Below are 23,590 nucleotides of genomic sequence, written 5' to 3'. Positions count from 1 at the left end.
TATTAAAAAGCTTTATCTAATTTGATCTTGGATGTGTTAATTATTGTTTTTATATAATTTTTGCATGTGATTCCCCTTATTTCCTTGATTGATTTTGTGTCGTTCGGTTAGGTCATCGACCTGGTGTTTTTGATCTGTTTATGGTTAGCACGACCATAGGAATCTTGTGTGTAATTAATTATTAAAATTAAAGTGGTTCACCTTCCTTGCGGCCGAGAGGTAATAGGGAGTCGGTTTGTCTCGTGTCTTTATCCGGCTAGGTTAGAATTGCGCGAGAGCGAGTTTTGGTCTTGTTCGGTTTAGATTTGCGTGCAAATAGGTGTTCTAGATTTAAATATTGTTATCCCTTTATCCCTAGAGTTGCTAGTACCAATTTTTAGCGGATTTTGTGTCATTGAGTCCGAGAGGAGATGCGTCATTCGTTAACAGTTCGTTAGTGTCGTTAAGTTTTCTCGTTAGTTTCGTTAAGTTTAGTAAGTTAAATTAGTTTAAATTAATTAAAATAAAATAATAAAAAAAATTAATAATTAATCAAATATTGTTATTAGGCAGTTCTTAGTTAGGGCTTATTATTCGAGCCACCTCACGTGTCCTTGAGTTCGATATCCGGACTTCATTTGTCTTTGCTACTCGCGACCAGTACACTTGCCGATTGTGTGAACTAGGTTAGGTTGTTTGGTTTTAAAGCTTAGTTGCGAATCGCATTCTATTTATATATATATATATATTCGCACATCAGAATCATATTGACAGTTCAACGACTAATGGAATTAACTAATCATACGACATCGGGATCTAATAAAAAATAATACTAAATCAACTAAGGCTCACTAAAGTTCACTAGATCACCTCTTGGTCTCACCAACTAAACCTCACGAGTCTAAGAAGATTAGATTAACCTATCGGGATAAGGATTACTAAGGTACCCTAATGACGCATCTCCTCTCGGACTCAACGACACAAAACCCGCTAAAAGTTGGTACTAGCAACCCTAGGGATAAAGGGGTAACAATATTTAACTTGCTCTAGGACACCTATTTGCACGCAAATCTAAACCAGACAAGACAAAAACTCGCTCTCGCACAATTCTAACATAGCCGAATAAAGAAACGAGACAGACCGACTTCCTATTACCTCTCGGTCACAAGGAAGGTGAACCTATTGAATTTTAATAATTAATTGCACAAAAGATTCTTATGGTCGCGCTAACCAAAACAAGATCAAAAACACCAAGTCTATGACCTAAACGTAGAACCCTAACTGAATGACACACAGTCAATCAATTAAAATCATACGCGGAATCAAAAGAAATAATTATAGAAAAACAATATTTTAACACATCCAAGATCAAATTATATAAAACTTTTCAATAATAATCACGTCGTGTAACAAGTCAAAACCAAATAAGCCGTCAAATAAAATCAATATTCATCTCAACCGAGGTAGTTATAAAGGTTTAGCCAATAATCATAACCAACGACACAAAAATATAATAAATATTACGATGCATTGTCAAAAAACCTCACCACGAAAATAATAATTTAACTTGGTGGCTAATTCTTTCCTGTCCTTGGTTTCACCCAGCTTTCCCTTTTGCTCCTGTTTAATTCTTTCTTCCTCCCAACAATAGCTGCCAACCAATAAATTCACCTCAAAACTCACGGCTGCCTCTACACACCTCTTGAAATCTCGTAGGCTTCAATCACACCCACCAATCAATAATAAAATTCTTTCTTTGTGGCTGCTAGGTCTTGTTCTACGACCTCCGTAGAATGAATGAGATGAGAAGATTAGAAATTTGAAGAAATGTAGGCTTGACACCTAAACATCAACATTTTTTTATTAGTATTATAAGATAAGATTAACATATGACGGTTCCTAATTTTTTCTGCCAATGTAGGGTTCAAGAAAATATCTAGGCTTCAGTTAAATCAATATATCTCTTTTGTTTTATTTATTATTTTTTTTTCTATCGAACTTTTAACATCACCTCACATGATTATTATTATTATTATTATTATTGTTATGATACGTTTTTTTTCTTTAATATATATAATAGTTAATTATAATAATAATAATAGAAATTAGTAATATATAACATATGCTCGAGCCTTCATTCGTTGGTTTCAAGTTTAGTAAAAGTGCTCCATTTTAGCTCATTATCTTTAAAAACCATTAAAATCACATGTGAACCAAATATTAATAATATTTAATAAAAACTTAGCTCAAAAGTATTTAAAAAGTAGGGAATATTTATATAATAATACGTATATTTTAGACTACATCACGAGCCTATAGTTTGTCCCTTCCCTTCGGCGTTTTCCTTTCAATGACTTGGACCCATCTTTCTTTGGTTGTCTCGAATTGTACCCTAATCTGGATCCATACCTCTTTGGTTTCTAAACGCAAGATTATTCTTTCCATCATCCTTATTTCTTGCTGGTGCATTTGAAAATTGAGAAATGAGGTACTTTTTTAAAAGCAAGTTTGACAAAGTTGGTAGACATAAAGGTTCTAAGCCCTCTGTGGGGTGAAGAATAAGACGTCATAGTGGTTTTTTAGAGTCGGGTATATATGTAATTACACGAGTATATAACGGGGTATACGTATTTCTTTCTAGAAAGGAAATCTGAATTTGCATATTTTCTTTTTTTTTTTTCATTTTGAATATATCCCAATAACGTGTTTACTATTATTTTCACACATTTGACTTATATAGTAAGGCGTTTACTAATCTTTCAAGTTCAACAATTTGATCGGTACAAGTCACAAAAAGTGATGACCATTTCAATTTTCTTTCCTTTACTAGAAGGTGCAAAGAACTTTTCATATCAGTCTTATATTCCTATAAGTATCAAGCTCTAAAACTTAAATTTTAAATCTTTATATTATTTAGCAAGATGAGATCTCCTGAGGATGCCATACCATGGGTGGGCTTGTATATTTTCGGAGCATCATTAGTGTGCACACTTGCAATGGCAGCCGATGCCATCGATGGCATTCGAAAACAAAAACTGTGGTTTCCATGCAAATTTTTCACCATTAATGCTGCTTCAATCACGCTAATAGCAATAGCAATGAAGCTGCCGGTAGATCTAACTACCGACATGAGTGATGTCGGTTACATTGGTTTTATGGCTAAGGAGGGGAGCCTTATTTTCTTGTTAACCATGCTAGCCAACTTTGTCCCGTCGTTAGGGCTTATGGGCGACAAGGAACTTCTAGCAAACGTCGTAGCATTGGGGATCCTCGTTATCACCGTTAATGTAAATGCATGGATCAAGTCCCTTACCGGGGTGTTTTCATTAAACATGTTTGGTCTCATAACTTTGATATATCCTCTTACATGGATATTTTCGGTAGCGTTGGAAGTTCCAACGTCTAGGAGAATTCAAATACATCGGCAAAAGGAGTTTCTCAAACTAGATTCAACGTCTCACCAAGAAATCAACTTCTCGTCCAAGGAACTTGTACATTATGTCAAGAAGTACTGGATGATGGCACAGACAGGTAATCCCCAATTCGTGATTGCTTGCTCACCAGTTTCTTATGCTCTAGGGGTTATGTGCTCATTCACCGTCATTTATGTAAGCATTATTTTGGTAAACAAGATGAGGTACACATCAAATTTTTGGTATGGAAAATCAGATTACAAGTGGTCAAGCTATGCCATTTTTGGTGTGCAATTATTTGGGATTTTAATAGGTTGTATAGCACCCCTTGCTAGATGTTTCACCGTTTTTTTCTATTTCAACATCACCAAAAGACGGAGCATGAACCATCTAAACGTGTTCAGAGTCGAAAAATATTGGACCTGGAGCCTTCAACAATGGAAGCACATCCATGTCCGTTCACATATTCCAGGCTGTCGTTGCAAAATAGTTTTCCATAATTTCAAAAACATGATTTTAAACATTTGTATAGTTATTCAAACAATAGTTGTGGTTATATGTAAACTAATATGTGTTGTTCCAGCATCTTTTATTGTCTTGTTCTCATTTCTTGAAAGGTTAAAAGATGCATCAAATGCATCTAACAACAATTCGAGATCAGAGATGGAAATGTATGCTAGCTATATTCAACAATTTGAAGATCAGGCGAACCTTTCAAAGCACTTATTAAGAAATATGCTCGATTCTATGAACCGACTTCTTCAAGAGTCTAAAACAAAGGAGCCACGAAATCTTATAAATCTTTCAGAGAAGTCCACAGGGTTCAAAGGAGTTGTGGAGTTCAAAAATGACCAAGTCCCACCTTTATATTCAGACGAACTGCCAAATTCTTGGAGCCTAGTAGTAGTGACTTTAACAGCCATTGCCGTTGCACTTCCGAACATTGCGAATGACCATGTTAAAGGGTTACTTTCTAGCATAAGGGAAGCCCCCCGTATTGAAAATCATATTGAAGAAAGTCTCAATACAAATGGTGAATTGGTAAAGGCGAGAAAATCAGCTAGATGGTTGTGGACAAGTTGAAGTATACAACAGGTGGCTACACATTGAGCTTCAAAAGAAGACTTGCAAAGCAAAAACGTCAAAGGAGATTCTTCAGTGGTTGGGTGACGAAGCCGTAAAAGTTGTGATAAAATTCAAGAGCCGCAAAGGGGACGGTCTAGATCACTCACTTCATGAGTTCATTGCAGCGACTTCCATGTACAAAATCAGTCGAACCATACTGCTCAAGTGCAGCGAGCAACAAAATTGGGAAAATGATGAAGAACTATTCAACCTTATATCTATTATTATCTCGGACATATTATGTGCTTGTTTTACCAACTTACCACGTGTCATAAAAATGAAGTGTCATCACGATGCAATAGAGGAGAGGGCGAATAGCATCTGGTCTGCTGCTCAACTTCTTGGTAGATTGAAGAAGATCCTTAAAGCGCGTCAACTTCCTTGCATAGATATGTACTCGATGGCCTACATTGATAACTGGTGTACGCTACCAAAGAATGAAACGGCTCTTGCTTGTGCTTCATCCCAGAGGACTCAACTAGCTTCTTCCAGCTCTAGTGTATTGCTCATCGCAACTATGGTGTAATCAGTGTGTTCACCAAGTTTGTTAACTGTTGTAGAATTTATTGGTTTTTTTTTAGCATGATTGCTAGTCAGTAGTCCCTCGCTACTTTGAATATTGGGATAGTTAAATCACATTTTATCGTTAATTATTATCTTGTAATTTAGTTTCATCTCTATATAAAAACCTAACTGATCATGCACACCGGCCTCTTACTTGTAAAAGATAACTTATAAATTAAAAAGATGCGTGGAAGTCTATGGGTTTGGAAGATGTCAGTATTTGGCATGTAAGAAAAGTCCATAGACGGCTTGATTGAAGAAAATGAATATATACTATATCCTATTACAATTTCTTCTTGTGTGGTTGAAGAATCTGAAACTTATTTGTCTAACTGAACTATCATCATTAAAAGTCATTATTTCTCTTTTTAATTATTTTCATTCGTTAGAATAAATAAACAAAGCACCCGAGGGTTATATATCGAAAGTGAATTTGAAGGTCCAAAAATAAGCTACGAGAAAACTTTTAACATATTGAAAAGAAAAAACTACCTAAATGGTACTTCGTAAATCTGAGTTGTGACCATCTATCGCTATCGCCCGCCCTACATGTAACAAACACCATAGAAAAAGCACAAATAAATTTAAAAGGCCAAAACATTGAACCATGGTTACATGCAATATTATGGCTTACCAAACAAACAATTAAGCTACTTATGTTTTTGTTTACCAATTCATGCCATTTACAATAACGTAACATTGCTAACAGATTATATGCACTTTATTATATATAACTGTGCCAGAATTTATATGCTAATTTTAGTGCCATGTGAACCGCGTTGAGCTTAAATATTGGATACACACAAAATTTTGTTAGATTTTAGCGGTAAGTGTGTGTGATTTATCAATAATTGTCAAACATTAAGCATGAAACCAGAACCCAGAAACCAAACACACATTTGTTTCAAGTTTCAACACAAACACACATTTGTTTCAAGTTTCAACACAAACACATAATATAAAACAACAAAAACCATTTATTATTCAATTTCAAAGAAACAGAAACCACATCGCAACACAACTGCTTCAATATCCAAACATCAGCAAACCAACACAATCAAATACAACTTCACCACAAACCTCTAAAACCCACCACGCAGACGCAGAACAAGGTGAAGGGTGGACTCCTTCTGGATGTTATAATCAGCAAGTGTGCGTCCATCTTCAAGCTGCTTCCCAGCAAAGATCAGCCTCTGCTGATCTGGGGGAATGCCCTCCTTGTCCTGTATCTTCGCCTTCACATTATCGATAGTATCCGAACTCTCCACCTCCAGAGTTATGGTCTTACCGGTCAATGTCTTCACAAAAATCTGCATGCCTCCCCTAAGCCTCAACACCAGATGCAAAGTTGACTCTTTCTGGATATTGTAATCCGCTAGAGTTCGACCATCCTCCAACTGCTTACCAGCAAAAATCAGCCTTTGCTGGTCTGGTGGGATACCCTCCTTATCCTGAATCTTTGCTTTGACATTATCGATAGTGTCTGAGCTCTCAACCTCCAAGGTGATCGTCTTGCCCGTCAACGTCTTCACGAAAATCTGCATACCTCCCCTCAACCTCAGCACTAAATGCAAAGTAGACTCCTTTTGGATGTTATAATCCGCCAGAGTCCGGCCATCTTCAAGTTGTTTTCCAGCAAAGATGAGACGCTGCTGGTCCGGTGGGATACCCTCTTTATCCTGGATCTTGGCTTTGACATTATCAATGGTATCTGAACTCTCAACTTCCAAAGTAATTGTCTTCCCGGTCAATGTCTTTACAAAGATTTGCATACCTCCCCTCAACCTCAACACCAAGTGCAAAGTAGACTCCTTTTGGATGTTATAATCCGCAAGAGTCCGGCCATCCTCCAACTGCTTGCCAGCAAAGATGAGCCTCTGTTGGTCCGGTGGGATACCCTCCTTATCTTGGATCTTGGCTTTGACATTATCAATGGTGTCCGAACTCTCAACTTCCAAAGTAATTGTCTTGCCGGTCAACGTCTTCACAAAGATTTGCATACCTCCCCTCAGCCTCAAAACCAAATGAAGAGTGGACTCTTTCTGAATGTTGTAATCTGCAAGAGTTCGACCATCCTCCAATTGCTTACCAGCAAAGATAAGCCTTTGTTGATCTGGTGGAATACCCTCCTTGTCTTGAATCTTAGCTTTCACATTATCAATAGTATCCGAACTTTCAACTTCAAGAGTAATAGTCTTGCCGGTGAGGGTTTTAACAAAGATTTGCATGCCACCACGGAGACGGAGGACAAGGTGGAGCGTGGACTCCTTTTGGATGTTGTAGTCAGCAAGAGTCCTGCCATCCTCAAGTTGTTTACCAGCAAAGATGAGCCTCTGTTGGTCTGGTGGGATACCCTCCTTATCTTGGATTTTAGCCTTGACATTATCAATAGTATCCGAACTTTCAACTTCGAGAGTAATAGTCTTGCCGGTCAAGGTTTTCACGAAGATTTGCATTCCACCGCGAAGACGAAGGACAAGGTGGAGAGTTGACTCCTTTTGGATGTTGTAGTCTGCCAAAGTCCGGCCATCCTCCAATTGCTTACCAGCAAAGATCAAACGCTGCTGGTCCGGAGGAATTCCTTCCTTGTCCTGGATCTTAGCCTTGACGTTATCGATTGTGTCAGAGCTCTCGACCTCGAGAGTGATGGTCTTACCAGTAAGAGTCTTAACGAAGATTTGCATCTGTTCAAAAACAACAAATAAGAATTATTAATAACAATATGGATACAAACTCACCTTCTACAATACACAAAGATGAACATAAATCAGTTTCAATAACTGATTAATTCACTTGTTCCTATACAAAACTCATTTTAAAATAATCTTGCACTCAGTTCGATAAATCAAACTAATTGTTAATTCAAGTGATAATTTCGAACAAAAGCTGAATCAACAATCAATCAGATCAATAGTTCTGAACAAAACGGTTCGGAATCAACAAAAAGAACCCCAAAATCATTAAGCAATTCTCTAACAAACAAACAGATTAATAATCATTATATCAAATATCAAATTTGACCTAGAATTCTATAACATAAAAATAACCTAACAATATAAAACTACAAGCATCGCTATAATATTAAATTTAGGTCCAAAACAGATTCATAACGAATGAATAAAATTACAAGATCTATGCATAAAGATGCTTAAAATCAACATGAAAGCACAACGTAATCTTTAGATCTGACAATATCCATAATCGATTAGTTCATATAATTAGCACAAAGCCGTTCATAATCATCACACTAATACCTAAAACGTAGTGTAATTATCAGATCCGATCTTAATAATATACGTGACTGCTAGATCTAAACCAGCGCATCAAATCAGACGTAAAATCGTACAAATTGAGAGCAGATCAAAGGATTTCATACTATACCAATACACAAAAAGGATTAATAATCGATACAATGGCGCTAGATCTAAGCGAAAACATACCTTGAGAGAATTGAAGAGATCTGAGAGAGGAAATTGATGAAGAATTATTATTAATTGTTTGATTGATTGATGAGATGAGAATTGGGGGTGAAATTAGGGTTCTATTTATAGCGGATGTTGCACGTTAAAGAAGGTTAACGTGACGGTGTGGTTAGATGTTCAATGAAGGAGAATTTGACACGTGTGCAAAGTGTTGTTGGTGACCGAAGGATGAAGTTTGGAATATTGAATGGGTTTGCTGAATTCTAGGTTGACGTCTGGTATTGTATTTGCATTGGAATATACAATTTTCAAATTTCATGCCCTTATCTTCTTTGATTTTTATTATTTTTATATTTACAAGTTATCATATTTCCATGAGATATATATATTGTTTTTTTGCTTTTGAATTAACCGTTAATTACTAAACAAGATAAAAATTTAAGACTAACGCTCATGCGTATAGTAAAATTGTGTGACATGTGACATACAAGTCAGCAATAGCTTGTTTTGTAAAACTGGCTTAGTGAAAAAATGTTTCGTAACTTCTTTTCAATCCTTGCACAATTAATATTTTTTTAATATAAATTAAAATTAAAAAGTTTTTATTGGCCAACCCTCCCCTAACCTCCGTTGTTACACAACCACCCTGGCCAAAATGAAGAGGAAACAAGGGTGGGGGCGGTGTTCATCACGTTTTGGCCTCCATAGCGAGACCAGTATGTCTGGTCTTACTAGAAACCAAAGGTGTATACAAAATCAAATTATTAAACCAATAACCAAATTAATTGTTGAAACCAGATAATACGAAAATTGGCGATCGGTTAAATGAATTATTTTAAAATGACTATAGTAGGTTGGCTACGATTAATATAGGTCTCCATATCCGCCAAACTAAACCAAACCAATTATATGTATGTTTTTTTATCGTTGTGTAACATAACAATATATACAAATACGTAATTACAATTTGTTATTATGTTAAAATATTTCGTATTCAAACTTTCAGGTTAAAATAATGTTCAAATATATCGTTTTGAGCTATTTTTTAAGTATACTAAATTCGTAGTTAACTGGTTTATTTAACCTTCAAAATGATTAAAGTTTTGAGGAAAAACTGACCCATGTTGCCTTATGTACACTCCTACTAGAAGTAGAAACGCGTGGAGTATTCTAGATGTAGAGCCAATGTTTCTTGACATGCACATGCTTAGCTAATGCATTTACAAATTAATTTATACCAATTGTTAATTCTAGCTGAAAATTTAAAATAAAATTTCAGATAAAAGTTTTAATAATTTATTTTGAAGTATCCGTTTACATTAAAAGTATTAATACGGACTTATGAATAAATATTTACTTATACGAGTAGAAGAGGCCATGCGTTGCAGCGGTACGCAACGAGATTCAGTTGGTAGCCATTTCTTTATAGGACTGGCATTTGCTATAGCAAAATTAGTATTCGTTATAGTTCATGATAACAATAATAAAAAAAAAGTATATAACATTAGCAAATATATATATATATAGGGTAAGGTTAAAATGAAAACCCATTTGAGTTGTGAAAACCCGCGAAAACCTTATGTAACATCGTTTTTTTTTTTGTTACATGTAATATATGCTGTAACATTTAATACAAAACATCGAAACATAAAAAAAAATATTTTGCTATTTTTTAACATTTTTTTACTAATTTTTATATATGTTTTAAGGAGAGAGAAAAAGTTATATTTATATTTATATTTTTTATTCACTTTAATTGTGGACCACAAGATTTAAACATTAATTAAAAACATATAGTTGAGAATGAGTTTCTAGAGTTTTCACAGCTCAAGTGGGTTTTCATTTTATACTTAGCCGATATATATATATATATATATATATATATATATATATATATATATATATATATATATATATATATATATTAAACACAACTGCGGATTTAAGTATGTTCTTTATATGTTAACGAACATAATTGATGCATAGCGTTTTAAAGTCAATACATAAGTTTTTTGAATGAATCAAAATACAAGGGTGTTCTTACTTTGGGTCAACCCAGCTATGACTCGCCTAAATATTTGCCATTTTGACTTGTTACTAAATCTTGGCTCGATTAGCTTTCCCTCGAACTACAATATTTCTTCCATCTTGTAAGCCCATACCTGTCAAAACAAAATGCATAGTTTTGACTTTCGAAGATGTCAAAATGAAATCTGTTTTATTTGACGTACTTTCTAATTCATACTTGTGTATGGGAGAGATACCTGATGCGTCAAATCCAGCATAATCAGTCACAAATCAAAGATATACATGAAAATGGTCAAGGCATCTAAATCAATTTAGTAAACAAACATATTGTTTATAAAACTATACATGGTCAGGAAAAATCAGAGCCTACCCATTTGATCCAACACAACCTGGCCCGTTTTCATAAAGTCATTGAGGGAGGTCGTGTTGATGTGGTGGAGCTATAGGGGACGGAGGTCTAGGTAATGTTGTGGAGCTATGAGGAAGAAAAACCTACGGTTGACAGCGGGGTCGTATGGTCGTAGGTAACTTCTACTATAATAGTTAAGCAATTAAAATATACAAATGATAGCCTAAGCATATTAAACATGCCTAACTCGTTAACTTACCAGTTTCATCAGAAAGTTAACGCAATGGACGCTATTCGTTAACTTCTACTTTGGTGTAGGCTCAACTCGCTTAACATTTACCAGTCTTGTTCGTTTGACTTATAAGAGCTCGAGCTTAAAGGTCGAACTCAGCCCGTTATTAGCTTTTCACGGCTCGTTTCACACGTTATTTCTAAAAGAATAAGTACCCTATATAATAAAATAACATTTATTCAAATTCACAGACACAAATTTAAGTGGAGTTGGTTTTAAAATTGTTCCAACCACCGTGAACTCATCTGAGTTTGGTTCGGGTTTGAGTGATGGGAATGGGAGTTGGGGAGGGTCTAATTTGGGCAGCAGTTTCCAACTCCTAAGGAGATTTGTAAAGCGCTGGATAAGTTTGTTATTGGTTAAGAAGGAGCTAAAAAATGTTGCTTCTTTTTTAATTCTTATGTTTAAAGTTATTACCTTTAGATAATTAATTTACAGTGATTAATTATGATGAATTTGATGCAGGTGCTATCTATGGCAGTAGACAATCATTACAAGAGGATCTTTATTGATAGCTCACAAAAGTAAGAACATTTGTAGAAAGCGATATGCATATGAAAATGTTATGAAAACATATCTGTTATAGTACGTATGTTGACTATAACTTTCTTGACAAATTTTATTACAACTAGGAAAGTTAGCCCTTCGGGAAATGACACGAACATGAACAAAAGTTTTGTTCACTTAGTTTAAACGAATGAACGTGAACATATGTCTCAATTCATTTATGTTCATGAACATTTGTTCTTTTGAAATCGTTTATGTTCATTTATTTGCATTCATTTAAATTCTTAAAAAATGAGGATTATTAAATGATGAAATCAGTTTCATTATCCATGAATTACACATAATTCTTTACTAACTAACCAGGGCAGTTATCAAACATGCAAAAGTGAATTTGAATAAATACAGATGACAGTTATCAAAAGGCAGCTTGAGGCCTATGCTTCCAAAGTTTTGGCTGTAAAAAACTACACATACTACCATTAAAAATTAGGTTCGTATAGCTAGCGATTGTATAGACGAAGAAAAACATAAACAACAGATCATTGAGCTGACGATTCCCCTGTTAAAACCATAATTTTTTTAACAAATTACATAAAAGATTTGTAATATGCTCATAATCACATCAAATTAAGGAAACACTTCGTCACTTTAACAAATTTCATTACCTTTTATATCTATAGTCAATTAGCATGTTGGTTATCTCAAAGCTATCTACCAAGCACACAAAGTTTAACTACTAATAAACTTTATGTATAGCATTCAACTCCAAGCAACCTAACACATAATCCAGATACAAATTTTAAACCAATATTTATCACATCCTGCTATTCATTACAAATTATTCAATTTCACATAATAAAAATCTCCATTAAAATTATGTATTTGAATCTGTGTTCATTATGAAACTGATAAACAATCTCATTGATTTCAGTTAGGAATCACAAATATTAGACATACCTAATTTCAATCTCTTCGTGTTACGTAAAATTACTCGACGATCCTGGTGAATGACCAGTTCTGCACAAATGATGCTGAATACTTTAATGAACAAATAAAAATAAATTATAAAGAATTATTTTCGGATAGTTTACCCACATTTTTATTTCATCTGCATGGTCAATAATCAGCAACTTTCATGACAGTTCCTTATGAAACAAATGTGTAGCGGACAATAAGCAAAAACAAGTGTGTTTTACCATAAGCAAAAAACAAGTGTGTTTTTATATTGTAGAGGACAATAAGCAAAAATCAAGTGTGTTTTACCATGCGAACAAAAGTGTAATCACCCCAATAAATAAGAAATTCACGATTTACGAGCAATTTAACAACTTAGGAAATATAAAATAATAAAAAAATTATCAAAAGTCAACGGTGATGAGAAAGCCAAACTCACGCTGGAAATGGATTTGTCATTCTAATGGTTTTCTTTGTATTGTTTCTAAAAACCCTCCTTGTTACGATCATAATACTTACTGACTAACAACAATAATTTCATAATCAATTCATCAATGAATCAAAGAGTTAAGAACCGACCTTACAATGCACGTTCACTCACATTGTGTGACACACTGCGTGGCAATCCTAAATTCAGCCATACACTTGTTCTTCTAATGATCTTAAACTTACACAAGATATGTTATTAATAATATCCACTCCCTACACCTTAATTGTGAGATCATCAGTGTAAGAAAAATAAACTTAATCCATAATTATTGAGATATTAAACTAACCCTAACAATGAACCAGATAACCTCATTTTGTTTCATACATTCTTTCTCCAATAGCTTAAAAGAATCATATGACAGTGTAGTAATCAAGTAATAAGGTTAGAATGTTAGATCATAAGAGTTCCTAAGTAAACATTAAAGATGAGGTTGGTCCAATGATTCCTTAACAAAAAATAAAATTCATATAAAAAACCACAAAAAAAACAACAAATTAGTGTTTTCAAATGAATACATTAAGTGCAGTCTGTCACAACTGCTCATTATTTTTAAGAATATATCATATTTCAGAAAAATGTAATAATACATCACTAGACTTGACAAAATTGCTTCAAACCCTAGAAACTGAAATCAAACGCTAACATGATTTGAAGCAATCCTGCATACAAAACAAGGAATTGAAATTGATCAATGACTAGCGCTTCTATTGAAATGGATGGGTGATGGGTTTTATCTCCATCACGACTCTTGGCATGGTAGAAGCTTTCAATTGAATTGTCTAACGTAAGCATTCGATTTAATTGATTTGACATTAGAACAGATAACAGATGATCGTCGATTATCCTAAACGTCGCCAGAGATGGTATGGAAATTGGGAAGTCGCAGGTTGTGGAGTGATTTAATTTTAGCGGGGTCTCGCTATTTAATTTTAACGTCTTAAACTTGTAAAATTGCCACGTTATCCATCTAAAATACTTCATATGTATATATATATATATATATATATATATATATATATATATATATATATATATATATATAGATCAGCGTTCAAAACAAACGTACCCCTTTAAAAAATGATATTTGACATATACATAACATCCAAAATTTAATTTTCTTTATATTTACCATGTCTGAGTAGTCCCCAAGTACTCCGAGTGCACCCAACTCCCTAGTCGACTGCCTAGGGTCCGTCTGGAGACTTTTGCAACCTTAGTTTTTGTAACATCCCAAGTTTCACAAGGTATTTAAAATAATCGAGTTTAAATGAATTATGGATAGTATAAGTGCAATTATCTAAAGTATGAGGGGATTAAGTGTCATTAGATGAAAAGTTAAACATGAAACCCTACCCCCTTCCTATAAATATAGTCACCATCCCATTTTATAGCAATCTTCACCTCTAGCCTCCCTCCTTATAAGATTCTCGTTTTTGAGAAAGTAACCCACAGAGATCCGAAGATTCATGGAGATCTAACTGTCGGATCGGTCTCAAATTTTAACTGAGTGTTCATAGTATATAAATGAAGATTTCGACCGGACGGATCTTCGATCATAGGTCGGGAAGTCCGGTTTTAATCAGAAAAACCGTAACAGTGGAAAATGAAAATTTCTGGCGACTGTTTGGGTTTTCCGGCGACGGCGGATTCCGACGGCGGAAGTGGGCGACACTGGTAGAGCTCGGCGACCCGGTTGCGTGGCCGCTTGAATCAGTCAATTCCGAGTTCTTTTGGTATGGTTTTTGTCTATTTGAGTGATCTCGAACAAAAACCTTAAATGTGCGTTTTTACTAAAAAGGCTTACTTTTCGTGTACGGATTTGCATGAAACTTGGTGGGAAGATAGATCGGTCCACGATTAGTGATAAAGTAATGAACTTGTTAGTAAGTTCGGTTCGGGTACAACGATTAGCTTTCAGTACGTTAAAAGGACGGGTAAACGAAGTCGGTTTTGCACAAAATTTGAAAGGAAAGTAAATCAGGTTGAAACACGTAAGAAAAACATAAACTTCATAGTAAAAGGGTTCATGTCACACCGCAACCTAAGGTGGAAATTCCGGGGCGTGATCCGATTGCTCACAGCTCGAAGATACTATCATAATATAAATGTGACAATATCTATTTAATTATTTTATTTCAAATGTGCACACAATATTCAAATACAACAATACAATTCAAATAAAGATTTACAATCATTTAAATTCAAGTTTGTCTTCAATATAACCCTAAGGTCTTCCTAAGTGTCCATACTTGTAACACCCCGGCTTAAAGTGGAAACGCCCGAGTGTGACGTACAGATTGTTCAAACACACGTGACACTATTTGGTGACAATAATAACATTAATTCATTTAAAGCATCATGTAACACAATGTTTGAAAGTAACAATACAAATCCAAATTACAATCAAAATGATAATTATGTTTATTAAATAACTTAAATATTCTAAGTGTCTTCTCGTCTTCAACCTCTAACAATAGTACCTGTAACATATATATAAAATATAGTCAACTAACTTAATAGTTGGTGAGTTTCCCACAAGTTTGAATAAATACATAAAAACCTTGCAATTCCATGAAACTTGTGATAATTAAACTACTTCGCATGTAATGTCCTTTCCAGTTGGCAACAGCCAACGTACTTGGATCGGGGGTCCCTTTTCCACTCATAACAAAATGGTCCTGAGTGCAAAGGGGGACGTATGATCATACTTATTGAGGCAACCACTTGCTGAGCACATAATCAAGTAAGCACATGTAACACACAAGTCCACGATATGAATTGCAGTTTAATAGCTGAGTAAAAAATCGATTTGTGTTTAATAGGATATATATGCTACCCCCAAAAGTAAAAGCGTTAAAAAGGGGGTGTGAGAAACTCACCTCGATTGCGAAGAAAAACTTGCAATAAAAGCCGATAGAACAACAACGAAACCGAAGCAATCGAAAAATGCGTTTAAAGAATCTCAAACGTTTGAACTTCTCGCACTATAAATAAATAGAAATATTTGAAGACTAACTAACGGAATTGAAAAGGTTATATATGATTGGTCAACGGGATATTGCATTATCTTAATATATTTATTAACATTTGATGGCATCTTATAATATAGTATTAGTTTTAGGTTTTAACGAAACTTAATGATTTGTTAATATTCTAACTAAATACCAGTACGAAAATTACGGTATTTACGGGTCATCTTTCAAAAAAGATACTTATGTTGTTGAACCAAAGTTAATGACTTAGAGTTTAACATTTAACGAATTAAAAGCTTAATAGTAACGGAATTATAAATTAATTTTAATGGTCTAACGAAATATAATATTTAAATATTATTTAATTAATGTTTTATTATTAAGACAACTTTAATAATTAGGGGATACGAATTTTAATGGTAAAAGATTGATCCCGAAAATAATTATTTCAGCGGGTTATCAAGTTAACGAGAATGTATAATAAAATATTATAATATTAGCGGTTTAACTAGAAGGATAATATAATATTATCGGGCTTTACGGGCCTTAAAGAAATATTAAAAAGTTTGTTTTTGAAGGATTACGATCAAATTTAGTTTATAAATAATTTTATTTATTTAAAATAATTTTAATTTGATTTAAAATATTTTTAATAATTCTTAATGATTAATATATATATATGTATATATATAAGGTTTTTAAAGGAATATAAACTAAAAAAACAAAACAGCCTGACCCGGGTTCGAACCCGGGTCCTTTCGGCCAAACACTTATGGCATAACCAATTGACCTAGGCATATTTGTTGGTTTACTACAGAAACATTATATATAAATACAGATACAAAGGTTCATCTCCTTCACATAAACCTTGGATTTCAATTCTTCATAACCGTTCCATGTTTGTTCAAGATATGTTAGGGGTTTTGATTAGTGGGTTAAAATGAATCAAAACAATATTTTAATTACCTCGTAGGGTGTCTGGAAGGGGGGTGAACGAGAGATGGCCGGAGCTACGACTTGGATGGGCGATTACGGGATTACAGAGATCGATTAAGTGTATATTGATGTTTGCAGTGCATTTAGATCGATGTTACGGTCCTATTTATACCAGTTATTGGAGCCTATATACGTTAATTGCTTTGGCCAGAAATCCGGCGAGCATCACGGTGGTCACGGATTAAATGGTGATCTTGAAACCGTTAAAATATAATTAATACATCGATTAAGGTTAGATATTAACGTTTAGGGTCGTTAGATCAATAAAAAGGGTCAACGAGCGAGTTTAACGGCTTGTTTCGAGGTAGCCGGAGCCGTCGCCGGCGCCGGCTGCGAGGGTGCCGGAGAACCGGGGTTCAGGGGGGTGACGGGTTGGGTTGATAATTATAATAAATTTGCATTTCAGCCCCTAGACTATTGAGTTTCTTTAAAACTGGTTAGAAATATAATTACCATTTAAACCTTCGAACTTCGTATATTATAACTAATGAGATGAAAGTTAATATATTTGGATATTATATTATACCCGTAAAGTTTGTGAATTGTTTAACTTTATTAAACATTTTAAATCCCGAAGTTTCGATAACAGAAAAGAAAACAAGAAACGAATGAGCGATAAACGTAAATCCTCATGGATATTATATTTATGATGAACGTCAAACACAATTATAATGTAACGACCAAACAGTTCGCTTTAGTGAGTTTGAATATATAAAGATACTAAAATGACGAGTGTCCCGTACAAAACGTGCAACGAAAATTAATAACATATATATATATATATATATATATATATATATATATTGTGACATTTGAGCCAAAACAAGGTACACCTCAGTACGTATTTACCGATTAAGCAAATAAACGCCTTTTGCGTAACAAACGAACGATTAACCGAACGAGTCGGGTTATGACCCAGAAATCCCAGGGGGCCATCTATAAGTGATATACGATCTATACAAGCTAAAATATTAGTAATATGGCCTTAGTTTGATAGCAAACAAGTTAAACGAAAATATGCTCGTTTAACTACCCGCTATAGATTTAAGCCCGAAAGATAGTTACAAACCAAGCATTGTATCATCCGTTAAGCCGAAAAAGACTTACCAAACACTTATTTGAAATGTTTTAAGTGATCCGTGAAAATATTTTCGATTTTTACAAACATATAGTATGTTTTTATAATTTTACTCAAATCTAGCTGAAAAACAATTGTTTTCGCACTGTTTAACGCACCCGATAAGTTTTTCGCGCCAAAAACTGAACCCGAACTAATTTGGATTGGGCCTTTCGTATTTGGGCTTGAAAAAATAGAAACTTGGAACAAAATGGACCCAAAGTGGGCCCATATGGACTTCCGATCGCTGCTGCTGTGACATCTGACCCGATCCGACCCGACCCAGGTACCCGTTTCCCTTACCCGATCTCTTTCTTTTATGATTTAATATTTATTTATACTTATACTTTATTTTTAATAATAATAATATATTTTCCTTCCCGCCTTTATCTCTCTCTTTCTTTCCGCCGTCCCGTCCCTCTCCTCTCTTTCCGCCTTCTTTTCCCTCTTGTCGCCGTCCCGCCCTTACGCCTTGTTTCCCTCTTTTTCTTCTAACTCTGTGCTTGTCCTTTGTTCCTTCCCGCCTAAGGTTGTCTGCGCAGCTCCACGCGCCAGACCCCTTACAAGGAATCCTGCGTGAAGACCACCTGTTTCAGCGATACGCGAGACGAACTCTTCTCGCAGCGCGCTAAGAATTGTAATTCTTCTCGCAGCGCGCTAAGAACGGTAGTTCTTCCCGCGACGCGCTAAGGATTGTAGTTCTTCTCGCAGCGCGCTAAGAATCGTAGTTCATCCCTCGACGCGCGAAGAATTATAGTTCTTCCCGCGGCGCGCTAGGAATTTTAGTTCCTCCCGCGGCGCGCTAAGAAATGTGATTCTTCCCGCGGCGCGCTTAGAAATGTAGTTCTTTCCGCGACGCGTTAAGGATAGTTCTGTCTGCCTTCGCGCTCGCGCTCTCTTGACCTTCTGTGTCTGCCTTCGCGCCTTAGCCTTCTCGCGCTGAATCCTTCGAGTTTTCTTCTGTTTAAATCTAGCCGTTTGCTTTTGTGTTGTCTTATCTTTTGAGCTGTTGACCTAATCTGCTTTATGTCTGAAAAGTTACTTTCGGCGCAGCATGCGCACCAACCCCATTGGTTGACAGATAAAGTGACTGACATTATCTTTTGAGATCTGCTTTTTCCATGCTTGACCAGTACCTTTATCTGACCCGCCCATGCTTTTTACTGTTCCCTGTTAGCTTTTCCTTTGCCCCCTGCAGCTGCCATATCTTTCCATATCTTTTGCTTTTGTTTTCTTATGCTTTTTGATATCTCTTGCTTTAGGATATCTTTTGTTATCTTTTGTTTTGTCTTGTTCTGTTTGTCTTGAGATCTTTTCCCCTTTTTCTGGATTCATGTCTCCTAGGGTTTCTCTATAAATAATAGTATTATTTTTCCTAACACTACACACACAAAACACTTAATCTCTCCTGTTCTCTTGCCCCTTGCTCTCTCTGCCGTCTTCCTCTCTGCCTCCGTCTTCCTCCCTGTTCTGCCCTGCTTTTTCGGTAATATATATATTATATATAATAATTTACTTATTAATTATGCTAACTTATAATCAAGACTTAAAACAATAATCTTATTTATAGGTTAACTTGTGCTTGTTTAAAGTTGGTTCTTGCTTTATCTTACACCGCATCGTTTATCAAGTGAGTAATCTCGTACCTAATCCCTTTTTGCTTTTAAATGTTTTGGGATGTTCATGTGTTCATACAAACTTAGAGTCTTAAACTTGTTTATGAGCTTTAGTCGCGCAGTATCCCATGTGTTGAGGACGTTTACTTGGCTGTTTATTTGTATGTGTGTATCATTAACCGCTTTGTTCGGCCTATTCCGCAGTTTTCATGGATCCATTAGATGAACACGGGAGACCTATCGTTTACGGTTTTCTTTGTTTACACTTGCACAAATGTTTTCTCGTTTTTGTGCTCAATTGGGAGCACGGATTGAACTATGAACTATGAGCTATGATCTATTTAGGCTTGATCACAATCTGATTGCACCCTTGTTAAACACCAGACATACACGTGTTGCGCGCAGATTTATTGTTACCTATGTATTGTATTAAACTTGATTTCTCACCAACACGCAAGTGTTTGACGTTTATTTTAACACATGTTCAGGTTTGCAGTAGCTGTTTTGGAGCTTGTGGACACATAGGAAGTTTCTTTATTTTGGACCTAGATTAAAATGTATCAAGACAAGTTATTTGTTGTTCTAATATTATAATTTATAATATATTGATTTATGATGTTTTATGTTATCTTGTGTTTACCCTGCGCGTGCGCGAATGAATGTATTTATTAAATATTGACACCCAATAGTGTCACGAGTAATGAAACAATATGTGGCGCCCCGATGTATAATCCGCCTTTGGTCGGGGTGTTACAGATTGGTATCAGAGCTCGTTGACTTTAGGATAGGTGGTTAGACGTAACGGCCTAGAATACCTAAGAGTCCCTTCTCGCGCATGAGAGAAATCTCATGTTTGCGCGCTTATTGTTAATTACTCGTTATTTATGAGTATGCTCGCGCTTGCGCAGTATATGATTTTATGTTTTATTTCGCGATATTTCGATTTTTGCTAAATTTCGATTTTTATTGATTTTTCTTACATATTCGTTTGTTGGATTTGAAAGTCCGAAAAGTCATGGTGATGCATGAATAGCTGATTTTCAATTTCCACTTACGATTATGTTCTGAGGTTGGAGACTTGAAAAGTCATGGTGATACATGAATTGTCAACCTCCAATACTCATTTTCTTGTATGTTTTATATTGAAGATTGAAAAGTCATGGTGATACATGAATCGTCAATCTCCAATACTCGTTTGCTCGTATATTTTAAATTGGGAATTCGGAAAGTCATGGTGATACATGAATTGTCGATTCTTGATTCGAATTTGTTACCTTTATTAAGTCTGCATTTTGGGTCATTTATTTTACTTTAACTTTTGACAGTAACTGACTCCGTGAAACCAAGCTTTATAAGATTAAAACTTTGCGCTAAAACCAAGATATTAACTAAAATTAAAATTTTTATAGAATGCCTCCGCTATCTCGCCAATTTCAGAGAAGAGAAGCCTCGCGCATGCGTAGACAGCAACGTTCCCAGGAAATGGCCGCCGCAATAGCCCAAGCTTTGAGCCAAAACAATACCAACACCTCCAGTTATAACATTAAGTCCTTTAACGCGGGTAACCCTCCAAAGTTCACAGGTCTTGAAGGAGCCACCGTGATGCTCCAATGGCTTGAGAAAATAGAAAACACTTTCCTCCACACCCAATGCCCCTCAGACAGACGAACCCTATATGCTTCCAGTGTCCTGGAATCTAGAGCGCTTACATGGTGGAATGGAGTAGCTCATGCGCGTGGCGCAGAAGCTGCTTCTAGCATGCCCTAAGAGGAATTCAAAGATATTCTGACGCGAGAATTCTGCCCTCCCAACGAAGTTAAGCGCCTGGAAGAAGAATTTTGGAATCTTAAGCAGTACAGCGGAGAAGCGCGCGAATACGCGACGCGTTTCCACGAGCTAAGCTTACTGGTCCCTCACCTTGTTACCCCTTCCCGCCGAGCCATAGAGAAATTCCTTGGGGGTCTCCCCATGGAAATTCAAGATTCTGTATGGGCCAGAAACCCAGTTACCCTCTCTGACGCCATTGAGTTGGCCGCTGTGCTCAGCGACAACCATGTCAGAGCAGGAACCCTGTTCCTGCGGGGAACTGAGAAGACCAAACTCACCAAGATTGCCCCTGAACCAACAGAAACCAAACCTGAACCCACAAACCGTAACAACCTCAAGCGCAGGCGCAAGGCCTATGCGCTTACCAACCCGCCCATTGCCCAGCAACCCATCTACCAACCTCCAGTTTACGCGCCTAACCCTCTGTCAGCCTACCCAACACCTCCTGTAGTCCATAACTATGCCTTAACCAATCCAGCACTCCCTGCCCCGCCTCCTAAGAAACCTTACACAGGAAATCAACCCTTTTGCCCAACCTGTAGACTTCACCACCCAACCCAAACCCCGTGTCGACAATGTAACCGATGTGGCCGCGTTGGTCACTCTGCCGAATACTGTAGAGTCCCTCTCGCCAACCCAATTGCGCCAACACCACCAGTCTACCCGCAGAATCCACAACCAACCTACCAAAACCCACGACCCAGATCGTGCTTTAACTGCGGTGATCCCAGTCATTTCCGGAACGCGTGCCCAAGGCTACAAGTTCAGATTACGCAAGCGAATCCGGTGAACCAGATTTCAAACCAAGTAACGCGTGGACGAGCTTTTAGCATAACCGCGCACCAAGCGCAAGCGAATAATGACGTAGTTAATGGTACATTTTTGCTTAACGGATTTTATGCTTCTGTACTTTTTGATACTGGCGCCGATCGAAGTTTTATTTCTCGCGCCTTCGAGCAGAAGCTTGCGCGACCGCGCAACGATTTAAAAGAAGATTTTTCAGTTGAATTGGCTAATGGTGAAACTGTTTTAATAAACTCAGTGATTAAAGATTGCACGCTTAATCTTAACGAAAACGATTTTCTAATCGACCTCATCCCTATGCCTCTTGGAAGCTTTGATGTTATCATTGGTATGGACTGGCTCTCGAAGAATCGCGCCGAAGTTATTTGCGCCAAGAAGTTGATTCGCATTCCTCGAGAAAATGGTGATCTTCATATCTACGGCGAAAAACCCTCCAGTGGTCTTAAACTTATGTCTTGCGCCGAAGCCCAAAGACTCATGCGGAAGAAGTGTATTGCATTTCTAGCCCATGTGGTTAAACCTGCTGAAGAAAAGAAGCTTCGCGATATCCCCGTCGTGCGTGATTTCCCTGAAGTTTTTCCTAATGATCTTCCTGGTATCCCTCCCGCTCGTGAAGTCGAGTTTCGTGTTGATCTTGTCCCTGGTGCTTCCCCCGTAGCTAAATCTCCTTACCGTCTTGCACCCGCTGAGATGCAAGAATTGGCCAGCCAACTTCAAGAGTTGACTGCTAAAGGATTCATTCGCCCTAGCTCTTCGCCCTGGGGTGCTCCGGTGTTGTTCGTTAAAAAGAAAGATGGATCGTTTCGCATGTGTATTGATTACCGCGAGTTGAACAAACTCACCATTAAAAACCGGTATCCCTTACCGCGTATTGACGACCTCTTTGATCAACTCCAAGGTGCCTCTTGTTTCTCCAAGATTGATCTCCGCTCTGGCTATCACCAGTTGCGCATCCGCGATGAAGATGTTCCGAAGACTGCTTTTCGTACTCGCTATGGCCACTTTGAATTCTTGGTCATGTCCTTCGGTCTAACCAACGCACCCGCCGTTTTCATGGATCTAATGAATCGGGTGTGTAGGCCCTTCCTGGATAAATTCGTGATCGTGTTTATCGATGATGTTCTGGTGTATTCTA

General features: G+C 36.4%; 2 protein-coding genes across 2 annotated transcripts; one reads left to right on the top strand and one right to left on the bottom strand.

The window, feature by feature from the left end:
• Window positions 1–2,900: 2,900 nt before the first annotated feature.
• On the top strand, window positions 2,901–5,043 carry LOC143565761 (uncharacterized). Its single transcript, XM_077052631.1, has 3 exons — window positions 2,901–3,510; window positions 3,976–4,357; window positions 4,440–5,043. Exons 1-3 carry the CDS (start codon window positions 2,901–2,903, stop codon window positions 5,041–5,043), a joined length of 1,596 nt encoding a protein of 531 aa, XP_076908746.1.
• Window positions 5,044–6,119: 1,076 nt separating this feature from the next.
• Window positions 6,120–8,552, bottom strand: LOC143565752 (polyubiquitin-like). The gene is made up of 2 exons (XM_077052625.1): window positions 8,522–8,552; window positions 6,120–7,765 (listed from the first exon to the last, which is right to left on the bottom strand). The coding sequence occupies exon 2, from the start codon at window positions 7,763–7,765 to the stop codon at window positions 6,164–6,166; it is 1,602 nt and encodes a 533-aa protein (XP_076908740.1). The 5' UTR covers window positions 8,522–8,552; the 3' UTR covers window positions 6,120–6,163.
• Between the last annotated feature and the right edge of the window lie 15,038 nt (window positions 8,553–23,590).

This window comes from Bidens hawaiensis, unplaced genomic scaffold (genome assembly GCF_021521415.1).
Source record: "Bidens hawaiensis isolate Kalapana, Puna unplaced genomic scaffold, B.hawaiensis_p1.1 tig00022519_1, whole genome shotgun sequence".
Lineage (NCBI taxonomy): Eukaryota > Viridiplantae > Streptophyta > Magnoliopsida > Asterales > Asteraceae > Bidens > Bidens hawaiensis.
This window is presented reverse-complemented; position numbering and strand designations above follow the sequence as displayed.

Excerpts from the sequence above, each read along its gene's own strand:
- LOC143565761 (XM_077052631.1), top strand. The coding sequence starts at position 2,901 with ATGAGATCTCCTGAGGATGCCATACCATGGGTGGGCTTGTATATTTTC. Across the intron at positions 3,511-3,975 it reads CTGGATGATGGCACAGACAG|CATCTTTTATTGTCTTGTTC; the intron begins GTAATCCCCAAT and ends GTGTTGTTCCAG. Across the intron at positions 4,358-4,439 it reads GCGAATGACCATGTTAAAGG|GCGAGAAAATCAGCTAGATG; the intron begins GTTACTTTCTAG and ends GAATTGGTAAAG.
- LOC143565752 (XM_077052625.1), bottom strand. The coding sequence starts at position 7,765 with ATGCAAATCTTCGTTAAGACTCTTACTGGTAAGACCATCACTCTCGAG.